This window comes from Dendropsophus ebraccatus, chromosome 11 (assembly GCF_027789765.1).
Source record: "Dendropsophus ebraccatus isolate aDenEbr1 chromosome 11, aDenEbr1.pat, whole genome shotgun sequence".
In the NCBI taxonomy this organism is placed as follows: Eukaryota; Metazoa; Chordata; class Amphibia; order Anura; family Hylidae; genus Dendropsophus; species Dendropsophus ebraccatus.
In genome coordinates this window covers 48505594-48519210 of record NC_091464.1, presented here as the reverse complement: position 1 = coordinate 48519210, position 13617 = coordinate 48505594, and the positions used below count along the sequence as shown (strand labels likewise).

Here is a 13617-nt window from a genome sequence, read left to right as displayed (position 1 = left end):
CAGTAAGGGGAGAAAAAGCAGCGTCATCTCCCATTCAGGGAAGACTGAGCCTAAGAAAGTCTGAAAACAGTACGAGATCAGCATCTCTCCCACTAACTGTATGACTAGCTTCAGAGCTGGGGATATTCTGAATACTAAGCACTGAACTGAAAGGGACAGATTTCTCTTCACCCCCAATACAGATCAGATATTTTCAGTGTTGGAATATGTATGTGATAATAGATATCCTTCAGGACTACAGAGACTATGAAGGAGATCGGGAGGAATCAGGAAACTGATGGAGTATGTGTGTGATAATAGATATCCTTCAGGACTACAGAGACTATGAAGGAGATCGGGAGGAATCAGGAAACTGATGGAGTATGTGTGTGATAATAGATATCCTTCAGGACTACAGAGACTATGAAGAAGATCGGGAGGAATCAGGAAACTGATGGAGTATGTGTGTGATAATAGATATCCTTCAGGACTACAGAGACTATGAAGGAGATCGGGAGGAATCAGGAAACTGATGGAGTATTGTAACGCCTGGAGTAGTGGATCCACTGGACCGTCACCAGCGATGGCACTAACCTCACCAGGGAGCGGAGTCTAAGGGGCCGCTGGTTTTCACCAGAGCCCGCCGCAAGGCGGGATGGACTTGCTGCGGCAGGCGACCCCCAGGTCGCTACCCCTGGCTTGGTTGCTGGTGATGGCAGGCGAGGCGTGGCAGGAGCAGTAGGCAGGAGATGGTAGTGGCAGAGGTCTGTAGTCGTGACCGGAGGAGACAGGCTGAAGACAGGAGCAATAGAGTAACGGGGAAGCAGGAACCAGGAACAAGGACTAGGGACCAGGTAGTGGACAGGAATCAGGAACAACAGGGAGCTGGGCCAAACGCTATGGGAAGCATGTAGAGGCTCCAACACCTGTAGTGGGGCAGGGCTGGAATTTATAGGGAGTGATTGTGCACATGGACCAATTAGGAGAGCACTGCCCCTTTAAATCTGAGACAGCCGGCGCGCGCGTGCCCTAGGAGGCGGGGACGCGCGCGCCGGCCGGCACAGCGACGGACAGGAGCGTGGAGAGGTAAGGCGCCCCCCGGGGCCGAAGTGACAGCAGCGCCGGGTCCCTGCCTACGGACACCGGCTGCTGCATGGGGCAGTGGGCGGTCGCGGCGGCGGCCCGGAACGCGGGACGCCGGCGCGGCCGTGACAAGTATGTGTGTGATAATAGATATCCTTCAGGACTTCAGAGACTATGAAGGAGATCGGGAGGAATCAGGAAACTGATGGAGTATGTGTGTGATAATAGATATCCTTCAGGACTACAGAGACTATGAAGGAGATCGGGAGGAATCAGGAAACTGATGGAGTATGTGTGTGATAATAGATATCCTTCAGGACTACAGAGACTATGAAGGAGATCGGGAGGAATCAGGAAACTGATGGAGTATGTGTGTGATAATAGATATCCTTCAGGACTACAGAGACTATGAAGGAGATCGGGAGGAATCAGGAAACTGATGGAGTATGTGTGTGATAATAGATATCCTTCAGGACTAGAGAGACTATGAAGGAGATTGGGAGGAATCAGGAAACTGATGGAGTACTGAATGGCCAGCTATAGTAAAGTAGCTCATAGACATACACAGGCCAGTGCACCATGAACAATCACATAACGTGATAGGCACAAATAATGCTTTCCTTTCCTTAAGGGAATGGGCCATTTCTAGGCAAACTGTCCTCTAATCAAAGTTAGAGCCAAAAGGCCTCCATACAGAATTAGTGTGTACAGCAGACTTAAAGGGAAAGTGTCACCTGAATTCTGAAGTTTTATTCCCTCTAGTAGGTCTAAAACCAAGCTGAGACTCCCTGTTCGGCCTGTGGTGATAGAATGAAGCAGCAGTGATGTTTTATATTTATTTAAAGGGGACAGTCCCTGTCTATAGTTGTCTATGTCAAAAAATGTCACCAACTGCATGTAACAGCATGACACCAAATGCATGACACCAGCTGCGTGTAACGGCATGACACCAGCTGCGTGTAACGGCATGACACCAGCTGCGTGTAACGGCATGACACCAGCTGCGTGTAACGGCATGACACCAGCTGCGTGTAACGCCATGACACCAGCTGCGTGTAACGGCATGACACCAGCTGCGTGTAACGGCATGACACCAACTGCATGACACTAAAAGTGTGTATTAGCATGACACCAACTGCATGTAATAGCATGACACCAACTGCGTGTATTAGCATGACACCAAATGTGTGTAAGTGATGTAAGTGATGCGGTAACACAATGGAAATGCACAGTGTGAACACAGTGCTGCCTGGGGGTGTTCTTTCTGGGTTTTCTTATACCCAGGACACCCTGGACTGTACCAAAGCCCAGGGGATCACCAGAGGCTGCACTACCTGCTGCAGCATGGTCAGGATCCTGAGGCCCAGATGACCCCGTTCGATCCACACTTTTCCCGGTAACCGGGCTCAATGGATCCACATAAGTGGATTCTTCTGCATCCTTCCCTCTGTAGGGACAGGAAACACTGGGGAGGTGCTTGGGGGAGGGGCTTTTATACTCTTCTGTATCCTGTCCCTACAGAGACCAGTGGAGCAACCTCCAATCATGGTGCTGTCATGAAGGGAGATGCAGTGGTAACATAGTTATCAGAAGTATAACAAGAAGCTTCTTAGCTCTAATGTAATATTTTTTTTTAACAGGACCTTCACTTACCATGTGCTATTTATAATGGTGTCTTTTGATGAGGATTCAGGGGCCCTGGTGTGACTGCTACCTCTGCGCCCCCTATAGCTAGGCACCTGACACTGCACTGTTTTGAATGCAATATTTTAAGGGGTTTTCCCATCACCTACACTTTTGTTAGGTGATAGGAAATACAAAAGAAAGCAATTTTGCAAATGCAAAATTAGTTTCTATTGCAATTTGAACTTTTTCTCTCGCTATATTCGAGCTTTTCTATTGCTGGTTTCCGATCACCACTCTCAGCTCTGTCCGGGATCCTGGGAGCAGTAAGTTTACAGTAAGCTTACCCATATCTCCAGGGCTTGGATGTATGTAAACTCAGTTGGAGACGCAGCATTTCTGAACTCATTTGGCTCAGAACTGCTGCATCCCATCCTCGCAACCCCTGCTCCAAACCAGGAAGTGATTGGGGCCCAGTAGTGTCAAGTTGAATTCTTGGCAGATGGCACCACCCTTTTAACTATATGTCAATAGCTATTGCTATGGAAACTCATACTAGAGAATTATGGAGCTAAGTTAAGATATAGAAAATGTTTATAGTTTTATTATTCTAGACAATTTGAGTGTTAATAATCTAAAGACCATATTTTTGACAATGCTTCGGTTTTATGTTCCAGAAATCCATCTTGATTTTACAACAATACAGAAAAGATGTTTGCGCATTCTTTATTACAAATTTAGTTTCATAGTGACATCCTGCTGTGAGCAGTGGCGTAGCTACCATATAGGCAGGGAAGGCGGTTGCTATGGGGCCCATGGTGGGAGGGGGCCCAGGGAAGATAAGAGCCTCCTGTGTCCTTTTGCTTAACCCCTTATTTACTGCAGTGTGTAAGTGACCCAGTGTTCTCTAACATGCTGCAAAACAAAAAAAAGGGTTAATACAGAAGACAGTTAGCTCTCTGCCTGACTACTCTGATAACCTCTGACCTCTGTTCTCTGAGTTCTGCAGAGGTCAGGGGTTATCAGAGCTAATTGTCTTCTGTATTAACCCTTTTATTGTGTTGCAGCATGTAAGAGAACACTGGGTCACTTACACACTGCAGTAAATAAAGGGTTAAGCAATAGGTAGTCTGCTCCTGCACCTATGTATATAACCATAGGATTCTGCCTCTGGCCACAAGAGAATTTTTTTTTTGCCACATCACCGAGTATGGGAAGGTATTTTTTTTACACTTTATAAGTCCCCCTGGGAATTTTTATAATCAATCATTAGATTCTTTATACTGGTCAATTTCTATGAGAAGATCGCCAATCCGACAGCACGGAGATAGGTAAGAGACCTTAATCTGTCAGGGAAACTGATTAAGTTCTGATTGGTCACTGACAGGTACCGTTCCTGCACTGACACCCTTAAACACCACAATTGCTATAGATTGCTGCATTTAGGGAGTAATGGCTGAGAGCAGCACAGTTGCTGCTGACAATCATTGTATCAGCTTTTAGCACTTTAATGTGTGCAGTGCTGCTCACACTGAAGACGCTCTGCACACATTAAACTCACCTCCACTCCAGGAACATATATATGTCTCAACTCACAGGGCATCAGCAGTTGGAACATTTGGAACATATATAGATGTATGGATGATGTGATGGGGTTAATGATCTATCCTAGAATAGGCCATTAATCATTTTTGCCTGGAAATCCCTTTTTTTGGCTTCATTCACACGTACAGGATCCGCAGCAGATCTGAAGCAGATTTGATGGTGTGTTCCGTTATGTGGATCAAATCTGCTACAGAAAATCCGCAACAATACGGTGTGTGTGTGTGAAGCTACCCTTGAAGTGGTTTTCTCATGCAATCGTCCCATTCATTTTATTTTTGGTCTACTTGTTAGACAGGTCTTGTGACAATACACAGATATAAAAAAAAGTATTCTTCAAAGTGTCACACTTTTTTTGCCCAATCTCCACTCTGAAGATTATAATCCTGAACACTGGAACCCCTATATAACACCATAGCTTCCTGATAGGATATTTAATAATGGGTTTCAAAACTGGACAACCCCTTCAATCACATATGTTTCTGCAAAGTATAGGTATAACACTGGGAACATTTCTTCAATAAAGGAGATTTAAGTGCAATCAGTAATATAAAATCTCATACACTAGATAGTAATTTACCATATATATCATACTATTGTAAGGAATAAGAAAATGCAGTTAAAAGGCCTTTTTTCTAAATAAGTCAGCTTTATTCAAAGAAGACTACATTCTACCTTTAGAATAACCCATAGGATTATTCATACCAATATCATGAAGGTGAAAGTTACAAAACTTAAAGTGACTACCTAACTTAGTGTCCAATGTCCTTACGTGTTTTTTCGCCAGTTATCTCTAACAGCAAAGTCTGAGGCTCAGATTCCTTCAGAATGTCAATGCTTCCATCTTTCAGCTCCTTTCCAGCATAGCTCAATTTCTGCTGATCAGGTGGGATACCCTCTTTGTCTTGGATCTTGGCTTTCACATTCTCAATAGTGTCACTGGATTCAACCTCAAGAGTGATGGTCTTGCCAGTCAAGGTCTTCACGAAGATCTGCATACCACCTCTCAGACGAAGTACAAGATGGAGGGTGGATTCTTTCTGGATGTTATAGTCACAGAGGGTGCGGCCATCCTCAAGCTGCTTGCCAGCAAAGATCAATCTCTGCTGATCGGGTGGGATACCCTCTTTGTCTTGGATCTTGGCTTTCACATTCTCAATACTGTCACTGGGTTCAACCTCAAGAGTGATGGTCTTGCCAGTCAGGGTCTTCACGAAGATCTGCATACCACCTCTCAGGCGAAGTACAAGATGGAGGGTGGATTCTTTCTGGATGTTATAGTCACAGAGGGTGCGGCCATCCTCAAGCTGCTTGCCAGCAAAGATCAATCTCTGCTGATCGGGTGGGATACCCTCTTTGTCTTGGATCTTGGCTTTCACATTTTCAATAGTGTCACTGGGTTCAACCTCAAGAGTGATGGTCTTGCCAGTCAGGGTCTTCACGAAGATTTGCATACCACCTCTTAGACGAAGTACAAGATGGAGGGTGGATTCTTTCTGGATGTTATAGTCACAGAGGGTGCGGCCATCCTCAAGCTGCTTGCCAGCAAAGATCAATCTCTGCTGATCGGGTGGGATACCCTCTTTGTCTTGGATCTTGGCTTTCACATTCTCAATACTGTCACTGGGTTCAACCTCAAGAGTGATGGTCTTGCCAGTCAGGGTCTTCACGAAGATCTGCATACCACCTCTCAGACGAAGTACAAGATGGAGGGTGGATTCTTTCTGGATGTTGTAGTCACAGAGGGTGCGCCCATCCTCAAGCTGCTTGCCAGCAAAGATCAATCTCTGCTGATCAGGTGGGATACCCTCTTTGTCTTGTATCTTGGCTTTCACATTCTCAATAGTGTCACTGGATTCAACCTCAAGAGTGATGGTCTTGCCAGTCAAGGTCTTCACGAAGATCTGCATACCACCTCTCAGACGAAGTACAAGATGGAGGGTGGATTCTTTCTGGATGTTATAGTCACAGAGGGTGCGGCCATCCTCAAGCTGCTTGCCAGCAAAGATCAATCTCTGCTGATCGGGTGGGATACCCTCTTTGTCTTGGATCTTGGCTTTCACATTTTCAATAGTGTCACTGGGTTCAACCTCAAGAGTGATGGTCTTGCCAGTCAGGGTCTTCACGAAGATTTGCATACCACCTCTTAGACGAAGTACAAGATGGAGGGTGGATTCTTTCTGGATGTTATAGTCACAGAGGGTGCGGCCATCCTCAAGCTGCTTGCCAGCAAAGATCAATCTCTGCTGATCAGGTGGGATACCCTCTTTGTCTTGGATCTTGGCTTTCACATTCTCAATACTGTCACTGGGTTCAACCTCAAGAGTGATGGTCTTGCCAGTCAGGGTCTTCACGAAGATCTGCATACCACCTCTCAGACGAAGTACAAGATGGAGGGTGGATTCTTTCTGGATGTTGTAGTCACAGAGGGTGCGGCCATCCTCAAGCTGCTTGCCAGCAAAGATCAATCTCTGCTGATCAGGTGGGATACCCTCTTTGTCTTGGATCTTGGCTTTCACATTCTCAATAGTGTCACTGGATTCAACCTCAAGAGTGATGGTCTTGCCAGTCAAGGTCTTCACGAAGATCTGCATACCACCTCTCAGACGAAGTACAAGATGGAGGGTGGATTCTTTCTGGATGTTGTAGTCACAGAGGGTGCGGCCATCCTCAAGCTGCTTGCCAGCAAAGATCAATCTCTGCTGATCAGGTGGGATTCCTTCTTTGTCTTGGATCTTGGCTTTTACATTCTCGATAGTGTCACTGGGTTCAACCTCAAGGGTAATGGTTTTACCAGTAAGAGTTTTCACAAAGATCTGCATTCTTAGCTGCAAAAGAAGATGCATATTATTTATATAAAAAAAATGTCAGAAAACAAGTGAAGAAAAGAAGTGGTGCAGTACCAAACTAGAATACATTTTTTTTTTTTTTTATTATTTTTTTTCGAAAGATAGAAACCATCAGTTCTAAGTACTGATTTTTTGTTTTTGCATAAAGAACAGTCATTTCATTTGTTTATACAGCATAAATATTTTCCTAAAACAGCTTAAAACAACTTTTTACTGTACTAAGTGTAAAATAATGCACCAGATTTACAAGCTTTTTAGTCTTTGGTAAGTTGCTCTACAGACATGAATCTCATAGAATAATAGATTAGTTTTAGTAAATGCACATACCTTTTCTTGCTCCCAGGAATGACAGCCACAGTGTGATTCTGCTGAAGCCTAAGCTGATAGACTGACTGCTAGCAAGTATATATATACTACTGAGTGACATCAAAGACTAAACCAACCAGTTCTCCTGGACTAAAGTATCTATTAGTTATTGCTCAATCAAGAATTCCTCATCATCATTGGATTACATAGCTTAATAATCAGTTTCCAGAAAGGGCATTGCCTAGTAATTAAAGCTATGTGTCACCATAAAAGTCTGCTAAAATAAAGCAAGACAAGAATGACCAGGTCATTGCAAACTACTTAAGACTGCAATGCTGTTTGTAATTACCTGCAAACAATATAAGGATATATTTTCATTTGTGGCACACAGTATATGGAAGGATAAGGATATGTTGTACATAGTTAAAGTGTCATTTACTCCTTTCTACTATGCCATGACATAGTGCTGGTGAAAATGCACTGAACAGGTTTGCACCGCCCTGGGTTAATTATTTACACAGTCAATCAGTACTACAGATTACTATAGATGGCTTGTGGGGGGAGAAGGGGTTACTGATGTACTGACTTGGCGAGGTGCTATGTGAGCAGAAATGAAAGAAAGCGGCAGCAAAGCAAGCAAGGGGTTACGCTTAGCATTGAGATGGGCTACTTTTGAAAACAAGCCTGTAGACTAAAGGAAGGGCAGAGGTTATGAGCAGGCAGGACTGTTTACATACAGCACAGCAAAGAAAAGGTTACACCATAGATGAGATGTATGAAAAGGCGTAAATGCCTTTTTTAGGCGCAGATGGGGCAAATCAGCGTAAAAATATTTGCAAACGGTATTTTTGCAAATATTTTTTTCACATCTGCCCCATGTGTGCCACCTTCGCCAGTGGGGGGCAGAGAGGGGGCGTTACGGGGGGTACAGCTGCTCGCAGAGGGGACACGGCCTCTTCGTGCGCCGCATTTATCATTTTTTCCATGAAAAAATTATACTTAAACCTGGCTCTTTGCGATCGGGATTTATGTAGAGGCAATGCGCCTCTACATAAATCCCATGAGCTGCGGAGCTACGGGGACATTTGTAAGCCCGGCGTAAAAAATGCCGGACTTCATAAATGTCCCCCTATGTGTTTAAACTGCTGATCAATGTAGATGCTTGGGAGAATGGACACAGCTTGCAGGTACAGTCTTTTTGTCAGTGGCCAAGTCCTGCCTCCATTTCCTATGTTTTGTCTTGCTGTGTCTGTTACTAGAGACAGAATTCCCCTAATAACAGGTAGTGGATAGTGATCAGCTGTTGAACCAACAAACAGGGGATATACTTCCAAAAATAAGGGAACTGCCTACTTATGTCAAAGGAGTCTTAGTGACAATACTTGAACAAAAAGCATATAGTATGTAAAGAAGTGTTGCAATTTGTCTAAACTTTTCACATGGCAAAAGACATGGCAAAAGTTTTGATGACAGAAACACTTTATCTTTCAGTGATGGTTAATTGATGTATTGCCCATACTAAAATCTCTGATTTAAAGGCTATGGACATCTCTAAAAAGCATTTTCTTTTAATTCTTGCTTTGTTCATTATCATACAATAGTAATGTTACCTCATATGTCTTGGTAGATATATAATGTGTGTGTGCAAAAATCCCAGGCAAAAGGGGGCTCTGAAGTAGATGAAGGGGCAGTGCACTTCTGCTAATTAAGTTATATTAGCGGAGGAAGCTTCAAATTTCGTAACACCATTGGAATTGAATCTTCACTGATGGGCAAAGAGTTGCCATCTCTGATTACTCTTGTTCTCTGCTCCATTAAATGTTTGGACATTGGTATTTCAGGTGAAAAACATTATAGAAGAAACATCCTGCAGTCATTGCTGGAAGTAAATACACTGGTGGTGGTGGCAGCAGCAGCAGCAGGGGAAGAGTAAATGTACCCTGGGCTGTCCACCCAACCTGGCAACTCCCCCCCCCCCCTTTTATATTATGCAGACGCACTGACATTGAACCCTAAAGCAATGAGCTCACTTGCATTAGTGCATCTGAGCTGCCTCACTAGCAATGGCACATGCGCAAGATTCGTACTGTGAAAGGGGACATAATCCAGCCATGGGGTGTTAACAGGGCCAGACTGGGACTGAAAATCAGCCCTGACATTTCAGAGCACACAGGCCCACTCACCGGACGGTGAAAAGTTAGGAAACGATGTTGTGAGTGCAGCATGGCTACATGTTGTATCATCACGGCCATGACTGGAATTATTGATAACAGTAAATGGGGTCAGAAGCTTCTGTCACTGTACTGTGTAGCTGAGCTGCAGTTACAGGTCGTCACCACTACACAGTGTACAGAGACAGACTGCTTCTGTCCCCGGTCACCGTTTAACACCACCACCACATACTGACTAATACCTCCACATACTGACTAATAACCCCACATACTGACTAATAACACCACATACTGACTAATACCACAGCATGCTGACTAATACCACCACATTCTGACTAATACCCTCGCATACTCACTAATACCACCGCATACTGACTAATGTCGCCACTGCTACTGAATAAAATCCACTTTAAAAAGACTAATATCACCTCATACAGTTATATAGAGGTAGACCCAGCTCTACACAGGTTCTGTACACCATATACATTACAGTGCAGTTACATCAGGTGACTCACAGGGGACGTCTTCTCTGATCAGAATTGATCCCATTTCATTTTCTTTTCCATCTGCCCTGATCCACAGAATCTGGCAGACAGACACATTAGGCTCCACACTCTGGCACCATCCTCATCTCTCTACAAACTGCACATCTGCATTGGCCCCTTTACACCCTCATTTAGTGGGTAGGCTGACTCTATCTGACCCCCTTATAGTATATTCCCCTCTCTTTGTAGCCTCCTTATAGATGGTCCCCCTCTGTGTATCCCATTATAGTATATGCCCCCCTCTATGTAGTCACCTCATAGGTGGCCCCTTATTCAGCCTTCCATATAGATGGCTCCATGTGCATCAACTTGAGAGCTCCCCTCTGTGTAGCCCCCCTATAGTAGATGATACCCTCTGTGCACTCCCTATAGTATATGGCCCTCCTTTCTGTAGCCCCTCCTATAGATGGCCCCTCTGTGTAGTCCACTATAGTAAAAGCCACCCTCTATGCATGCCCTATTATCTACGCGCCCCCCTCCCCGGGTAGTCCCCTTATAGATGCCCCCATGTTGTCCCCTTGCATGCCCCCCCTATAGAAGGCTCCCTGTGTTGTCCCACTTATAGATGCCCCCCTACGTTGTCTCCCCCTTATAGGCCCCCTCTCCCCCATGTTGTCCTCTTATAGGCCCCCTCTCCCCCATGTTGTCCCCTTATAGATTTCCCCCTCTCCCCCTATGTTGTCCCCTTATAGGCCCCCTCTCCCCCATGTTGTCCCCTTATAGATTGCCCCCTCTCCCCCTATGTTGTCCCCTTATAGGCCCCCTCTCCCCCTATGTTTCCCTCCCTTTTAGATGGCCCCCTTTCCTCCTATGTTGTCCCCTTATAGGCCTCCTCTTCCCCTATGTTGCCCCCTTATAGATGGCCCCCTCTCCCCCTATGTTTCCCCCCTTATAGATGGCCCCTTCTCCCCCACCCCTTATAGATGGCCCCCTTCCCCCCTTATAGATGGCCCCCTCTCTCCCCCTCTCTCCCCCCCCCCGTTATTGATGGCCCCCCTCTCTCCCCCCTGTTATTGATGGCCCCCTCTCTCCCCCCGTTATTGATGGCCCCCTCTCCCGCTCTTTATAGATGGCCCCTCTCTCTCCCCCCTCTTTATAGATGGTCCCCTCTCTCCCCCTCTTATAGATGGCCCCCTCCCCCTCCTTATAGACGGACCCCCCTCCTTTATAGATGGCCCCCCTCTCCCCCGCAAAGCTGATAGAAAGAAAAAAAAAACTCACCTAACAACGCGCTTCCCCATCGTTCCTCTCTTCTCCTGGTCTGTCCACTGTATGAAGCACGGCTGCCGGGGGTGTCGCGTCCTATCCCCGGGCAGTGCGCGCACCATAGAGCTCCCTGGGACTTCTGGCACAGGGAGCGTCTCTAACGTGCGCTCCTGTACCGTAAGTTACAGGCGCACTGAGAGCTCTATGATGTGTGCGCTGCCAGGGATAGAACGCGACACCCCCGGCAGCCGCGCATCATACGGTGGACAGACAGAGAGCTGTGGGCCGGTCCCGGCTTCCTCCTGGCCTGGTGACTCCTTTTCCCTACGGTAGGGGAAAGAAGTTGCCGACTCAGGAGGAGCACAGGACCGGCCCCTGGAGGCCATCGGCCCATCTGGCATTTGCCAGAAGGGCCCTATGGCCAGTCTGGCCCTGGGTGTAAATAAAAGGGGGGGGGGGGAGCTATCCATCATTGCTGAGTGATAGCTGTCGCATGATGCTAAAAATGGAAATTTTAAATAGAACGTTCCAAATTTACAAGTATTTCTTTAAGGGTACAAACACACAGGGCGGACGCAGCAGATTTTTCGCTACGAATTTGCGGCGAAATCCGTTGTGAATCCATTGCGTTTGTACATTGTGTTTCTGTGAGGAGGCATACTAGCAGCGGGATTGACATCTCACTGCGAGTATGTAAGGAGACCACCCCATTAACACCCCCCCCCCCCGCCCGCCAGCCTGAGCATACTGTACCTGCTCCAAGCTCCGGCTTGCTTCGAGGGTCCCTGGCTGGATGTCCTGCTCAGCAAATCAGTGCGCTGATTTGTGGCAAGCCAGAGCGTGGAGCAGGTAATGTATGCTATGGCCAGCGGGGGTTAACAGGGCTGTCACTTATATACTCGCAGCTGGATCTCAATCCCGCTGCAATTATGTCTTCTCATACAGGCAAGGAATCCACAGCGGATTTCACTGAGAATTCGCAGCGAGAAATCCGCTGTGGATCCACCCTATGGGAGGATTTACCAAGCATAGTTTAAAGTGAAACTGGCTCAGTTGCCCATAGTAACTAATCAGATTTCACCTTTCATTTTCCAAAGAGTCTGTGAGGAATGAAAGGTGGAATCTGATTGGTTGCTAGGGGCAACTGAGCCAATTTACACCTGTTTGATAAATCTCCCCCAGTGTGTTTATACCCTAAATGTATTGTTTGAGAAATATAGACTTACTAATCCCCCCATGTGCTGCTTTGTTTCATAACCTGTCGCCCTTGGTAACAGTAGTACTGGCAGTTGGTTTTCACTTCACATGCAGTAAAAGGGATTGTGGGAAAGTGTCTGCACTGTTGCATGGCAACAGCAGGGTCACAGTTCAGAGAGGAAACCAGGAAATGATCAGATGCATAAAGAAGGAAAATGGTACAGGGATAGTTATATAGTTAATATGGTTGAAAAAAGACACATGTCCATCAAGTTCAACCAAGGAGGGGATGGATACAGGGAAGGGGGAGGGGTGATAGGTTCTATACATATGCATCTATATTATTTTGCTCTAAGAACTTGTCTAGCCCTGTTTTGAAGCCCTCTACTGTTTTTGCTGTGACCAGATCCTGTGGGAGACTGTTCCACAGATTCACATTTCTCATGGTAAAGAAGGCTTGTCGCCTCCGGAGGTTGAACCTTTTTTTCTCCAGGCGGAGGCAGTGCCCCCTTGTCCTTTGAGGGGGTTTTACCTGGAACATCTTTTCCCCATATTTCTTGTAGGGGCCATTTATATATTTAAATAAGTTAATCATATCTCCCCTTGAACGTCTCTTCTCCAGACTAAACAAATGTAATTCTTTTAATCTCTCCTCATAACTAAGATGCTCCATTCCCCTTATTAGTTTAGTTGCCCGTCTTTGTACCCTCTCCAGCTCTAGAACATCCTTTTTATGAATCGGGTTCCAAAACTGGACGGCATACTCCAGATGAGGCCACACCAAAGCTTTATAAAGCGGTAATATTATATCCCTGTCCCGTGAGTCCATGCCTGTTTTAATGCATGACAATATCCTGCTGGCCTTAGAAGCAGCTGACTGACATTGTGTGCTGTTCTGTAGTCTATTATCTACAAGTACACCCAGATCCTTCTCTATCAGCGACTCTCCCAGAGTAACTCCCCCCAGGACATATGATGCAGCCGGGTTATTAGTACCCAGGTGCATAACTTTACATTTATCCACATTGAACCTCATTTGCCAAGTGGACGCCCAAA

The 13617-nt window shown here is 45.9% G+C and overlaps 1 protein-coding gene across 2 annotated transcripts; it reads right to left on the bottom strand.

Annotated features, from left to right (window-relative positions):
• Nucleotides 1–3261: 3261 nt before the first annotated feature.
• LOC138767113 (polyubiquitin-C-like) lies at nucleotides 3262–12617 on the bottom strand. Of its 2 annotated transcripts, none has more exons than XM_069944374.1 (2): nucleotides 12591–12617; nucleotides 3262–7115 (listed from the first exon to the last, which is right to left on the bottom strand). In XM_069944374.1, the coding sequence occupies exons 1-2, from the start codon at nucleotides 12600–12602 to the stop codon at nucleotides 5040–5042; spliced, it is 2088 nt and encodes a 695-aa protein (XP_069800475.1). In that variant the 5' UTR covers nucleotides 12603–12617; the 3' UTR covers nucleotides 3262–5039. The 2 variants fall into 2 exon arrangements, with proteins under 2 accessions (XP_069800475.1, XP_069800476.1); XM_069944375.1 differs by lacking the exon at nucleotides 12591–12617 and adding an exon at nucleotides 7464–7568.
• Between the last annotated feature and the right edge of the window lie 1000 nt (nucleotides 12618–13617).